Source organism: Colobus angolensis, unplaced genomic scaffold, assembly GCF_000951035.1.
Source record: "Colobus angolensis palliatus isolate OR3802 unplaced genomic scaffold, Cang.pa_1.0 Scaffold84, whole genome shotgun sequence".
NCBI lineage: Eukaryota > Metazoa > Chordata > Mammalia > Primates > Cercopithecidae > Colobus > Colobus angolensis.
Window position 1 is genome coordinate 2,868,047 of NW_012122265.1, and position 5,142 is coordinate 2,873,188.

Below are 5,142 nucleotides of genomic sequence, written 5' to 3' on the forward strand. Positions count from 1 at the left end.
AAAAAAAAAAAAAAAAAAACGTAGCTGTAAAATCCCGTGCAAACTACAATACAGCAGTTTGCAAAGGACAACAGACAGTGGCTATGCTCTGTGATGGGAGAAGCACTCTGCCCACACAAGCAGAGCCTGGAGCTGTCCTGAGCAAGTGTGAATGTAGATGTACTGTTTCTGGGGACTCTGGAGCAATAAAAACCGACAGCAAGTCAGTCAGTGAGACTTAAGGCAAGATTTGTTTCTGTGTTCTGGAAACTTCTATTATAACTAATTTCAGGGAAAACCAAATTTATCACCTTTTAATTTGTTCACCATTTCACTGTAGAAAGTAAAATGTCAAGGCAAGACAAAATCAGAAATGTTGGTTTTGTTTTGTTTTTTTTGAGACAGGGTCTCACTCTGTCACCCACCAGGATGGAGTGTAGCGCCGTGATCATGGCTTACCACAGCCTCGACCCCCTGGGCTCAGGTGATCCTCCTGCCTCAGCCTCCCAAGTTACCTGGGACCACAGGTGCACAACACAATGCCTGGCTAACTTCTGTATTTTCTGTAGAGATGGGATTTTGCCATGCTGCCCAGGCTGGTCTTAAACAATCTGCCTACCTCGGCCTCCCAAAGTGCTGGGGCTACAGACATGAGCTACCACGCCTGGCCTTCTTTTCTTAAAATAGACACTTTTCAAGAGAAATGATCAGAAAATATTAGCAACTTGTTCAAAAATTCACTGGGATGTGTGTGTGTATACACACACACAGAACTCATCCCTTCAAAATTCATTCTCCTACTCTGGTCTCCCGCCCTCACCCTTTCCTGCGCACTCACACACAGTAAGACACAGATGCGCTCTTGAATTTATTCACAGGCTTTCCCACAGGCGAGACAACAGACCTTTACAGGAGGTAAAAGGAATTGATTTGAAAGTTTTGGATCAGGCTGAGCTGCCCGGCTTTCCACCAAGAACTGCAAAAGACAGCGTGGAAGCCCCACTGTGAATAAACCACTCACTGTGAGATCAGACTGCTCACCTGAGGTCCTGGTCACAGGAAGTGCCCTTCCGCCCACTATGAACAACCTTTCAACGCCCAGTTTAGTGCTTAAAAAAATGCCATAGATAAGTAATGTTAGAAGACTACCACATAATCTCTCTAAAAGATAGAAACGTGCTTACCTGGACTAATTCACTTAGCATATCTACATTTCTAAAGATGGTAAACCAGAACTCTGGAATTCCTTTGGGATTTGGCTCTTCAGCTGTTGCTGCTTCTTTTTCTGTTATGACTACTTTATTTTTCATGTCTCCCTAAAAAAAATAAAGATGCAAAAAATACAAATTTAAAAATAACGCAGTGGCTTAATGTAGAGTATCATTTCCAAATCCTGTATTATCTCCAATCGAAAACCTTTCTTTTAGAGTCTGCATCTCCAAACCATTTACTGGGCCATGCAACACTTCTCAGATGCTTCCGAGGGAAAAAAGCAGTCAGGGCATTACATCCACATGGAATTCCTTATGATTTCACATCAAAGGCGAAGAAACTAAAGAGATGACAAAGCGCCACCAACTCTGGGAAAAGCCATCCAGTGCTAACTCTGTGAGGTGCCATCCTGAGACAACCATCATCACAAATGCAGATGCAAAGACTGTACGTCAACCTTAAGGAAATGGAATGCAAATATGCAGAACATCTATCACTGGGCAAAAAAAGTCCAGTCCAAGGATCAGTAAGTTCACTTGGACTAATAATCTGACCTCTGGTTAAAATTTGTGGGGTAGGGGCAGTAAGTTGAAGTAAAAAAAAAAAACAACATTTGCCGCAGCAGTATCTGCAGCAAGAAAGTGGTCAGCAACTTATCCAGCTTTAAGCAGGTGGCTATAAATGCTGGTCCATGGACACCACGCAAGCATCAGAAAGTGACCAGAAAGGGTACATGGTAAAGTGAAGGGGAGTCGTATAACATCACGCCCCAGGGAAAAGGCAGACCAAGGGAGGTGACACTAAATGGAACTATGGGAAATTCTGAATGCCTTGCCAAATGGGATTGTTACGATGAAATGAGCTCGTAGTCCTTTTAAATTAGCGAAGACAGATTTCCTTGAGCTGTTAGAAACTGATTCACAACTGTATTAATCCACAGCCATGGCTTCAATTCGGCCAGGTTCTACATATTTTAAAAAGATCAAAAACACATAAGGCTACCAAAATTATCACCTTATCACCCTTAAAAAAAAAACAAAAACAAAAACAAAACACCCTTGCAAAAAGTTAGTCATAGGATAAAAGTTACTTGTCTCCCAAACATAAAATCAGGCTGACAATGGGAGTTTTCACAGCACTGGAATGGGACCAGTCACTAGAATAAGGCTGTGAGCAGGTAACTGACAGCCACACCACAACCACCATACGCAACCAATCCGCTGGCTGAACACCTGTCAGGGACCGCACGCTAGTGCACGCCACTAAGCAGGAAGGAACTCCCCTCATAACTCCCCCAGTCTTCCAGTGACTGAGAACACAGGGGTATCTCTTCTTGATCTTTGCTTTCTCTGATGTTTTAATCTCTGTTGGTCTGATCCCTTATTTCAATATGCTCCTGTCCACAGATAACTGACGCGGCGCGACATCTTACTCCTCCTGTGAACTCACAGTACTGTGTCACATGCTACATCGGTATCAGAAAGGAATCTAAACCCAACTAATGATGCAGCAGCACCTACTGCTAGAAGCACGTAAGTTTACTAGTCATTAAAAATCATTTAAAAATGCTTATTTTTAACAGTATTAAAACAGAACATAAGTCACATTTTTCTAAAGACTTACAGCCAATTTCTCTTCCTCTTCATTTTCACTGTGCCATTCCGATTCTGCATCCGTTGGTTCAACATCACCGGTGATAAATTCTCTTCTCTACATAAAAATGAGACCTTATTAGAATTATGTTATTAGCTTACTTGGAAACTCCAGAGTTAAATTTATAAATAATGTCTACAAAAAGACTTTGAAAACTGGGTATTTTTATAACTTATTTTAAGATTCTAAATTTTAGGGTTCAAAGAAAAATATTAAATGATTTCCTGGGTAAATCTGGATGTTTCACCTAAAGATCTAAAATAAAGGCGGTCCCCGATTTCCAATGGTTCAACTAAAGATTTTCAACTTCATGATGGTGCAGAAGCCATCATACTTTGGGTACCAATACAACCACACTCTGTCCCACTCTCTGTGTAGTGTTCAACACATTACACGAGATACTCAGCACTTTATTATAAAATAGGCTTTGTGGAAGATGATTTTGCCTGACTGCAGGCTAATGTAAGTGTTCTGAGCTTGTTTAAGGTAGTCTAGACTAAGCTACGTTTGGTAGCTTAGATGCGTTCTTACCCTAGATGTTGTCAACTTATAATGGGTTTATTGCAACCTAACACCGTCGTAAGTTGAAGATTATCTGTATATTAAATTCGTTAACAGAGCTCCCTACCTTGTCAAAGAGAGGCTGGTATAGTGCTGCATACTTTCTTTCCAAGTCATGTACCTCTTCATAGAACTTGGCTTCTATGTGAGCACATCTCACCTGAAGTTGTTTCAATGCATTAATTCTTCTTTTTACTGCTTTAGGTAAACTAAAAAAAGGAGTAAGAAATACAACATCCTCATGCCTGTAAAATAAGGCAGCATGCTTTTCAATTTTATTAAAATAAATTTAAGTTAACATGGAATTAACATAATGAACAAGACTTCTTAAAAATTAAGAAAAGGACAAATACCCCAATAGGAAAAAAAGGATACAGGAGGCAGAAAAGATAATTCACAAAAGAAAATACACAAATTGTCAAACATGAAGAAAGATTCAATCTCATAAAATATCCAAAAGAATGCAAACATTTAAGAATGCTCATCTTTTCCTTACCAAATTGGCAATTAAAAACCAAAACAAAACACCTAGGTTTTACGAGGTTAAGGGTCAAGAAGCCCTCTGACTGACTCATCTTTCTTAAGGGCAGAAATACTGAAAATGTTCTTTGGACCCAGTATTTCCACTTCTAAGAATTTATTCTTAAGGCTGGGTGCAGTGGCTCATGCCTGTAATCCCACCACTTTGGCAGGCCAAAGTGGGAGGACTGCTTGAGGGCAGGACTACAAGACCAGCCTGAGCAATACAGCAAGACCCCTCTCTACAAAAAATTTAAAAAATTAGCCAGGTGTGCGCCTGTAGTCCCAGCTACTCAGGAAGCTGAGGTGGGAGGATCACTTGAGTCTGGGAGGTCAAGGCAGCAGGGAGCTATGATTGTGCTACTGGACTCCAGCTTGGAAAACAGAGCAAGACCCTATCTTACCAAAAGGAAAAAAAAATTTATCCTAATCAAGTCTTTATGCTGGATTGTCCATCGATAGATCTGTACAAGTGAAAAACTGGACAATGGAAGTTCAACAGTATTCAAAAATATAGCCTATTTATAATCACATTGTCTAGGAATATTTAGTGCCACATGGGAGTCCACACTTGTTAACACACTGGAGGAAAAATTTGAGAAACACAGACCACAGGCAACACAACTTTGTCCTTGAGAGTCAGGTCAACTATGAGTTTGCCTTTCGATCCTGTTCTATGTTTTAAAAAATATTTTAGTTTGTATGTATAACTTCTATAAATCAGAAGAAAAATCCCTGTTTTTAACCTATCAAAACTATTTGCTTAAAGCAAAGCCCCTGGTCATAATCATGTGGACTGAACAGCAGATTCCCAGCCTCACCACAGACCCAAATAATCTACCCGGGGCAGGGCCCTGAGTCCTGAATCTTAGATACCCATTCACACGATCAGAGTTCTCAAGTCTAAGCACTTGACTTATCCTCCAACAACACACAGCACAGAGCAGTAGGCAATTCACACACACATATCACTGGTCTGGGAGGTATTAGAACAACTCCCTTGCATCCCAAAGGACCACTCTCCTGGGTGAAATATAATCACAGTTACCTCAAGCTAAAGGTCCTTAGTTTAGACTCTCAAATAATGCTTAACATTCTAGAACTACTGCTAGTAGTAGATGAGAACAAGGGAAAAGCAAAAAGAATTTAACAAAATCATAGACTCCCACTGCCATTTGTACCTCTTTTCAGCACTGATCATTCATTCATTCATTTACT

The 5,142-nt window shown here is 40.4% G+C and overlaps 1 protein-coding gene across 3 annotated transcripts in view; it reads right to left on the reverse strand.

Moving 5' to 3' along the window:
- The window catches only part of NAP1L4 (nucleosome assembly protein 1-like 4), a 54,046-nt gene that overhangs the window by 25,031 nt on the left and 23,873 nt on the right, over positions 1-5,142 (reverse strand). For all 3 annotated transcript variants that reach the window (XM_011930109.1, XM_011930111.1, XM_011930110.1), the window contains 3 exons: positions 3,473-3,614; positions 2,815-2,901; positions 1,164-1,295 (listed from right to left, as the gene is read on the reverse strand). In XM_011930109.1, the coding sequence (XP_011785499.1) occupies positions 1,164-1,295; positions 2,815-2,901; positions 3,473-3,614 (361 nt within the window). The remainder of the gene's footprint in view (positions 1-1,163; positions 1,296-2,814; positions 2,902-3,472; positions 3,615-5,142) is intronic.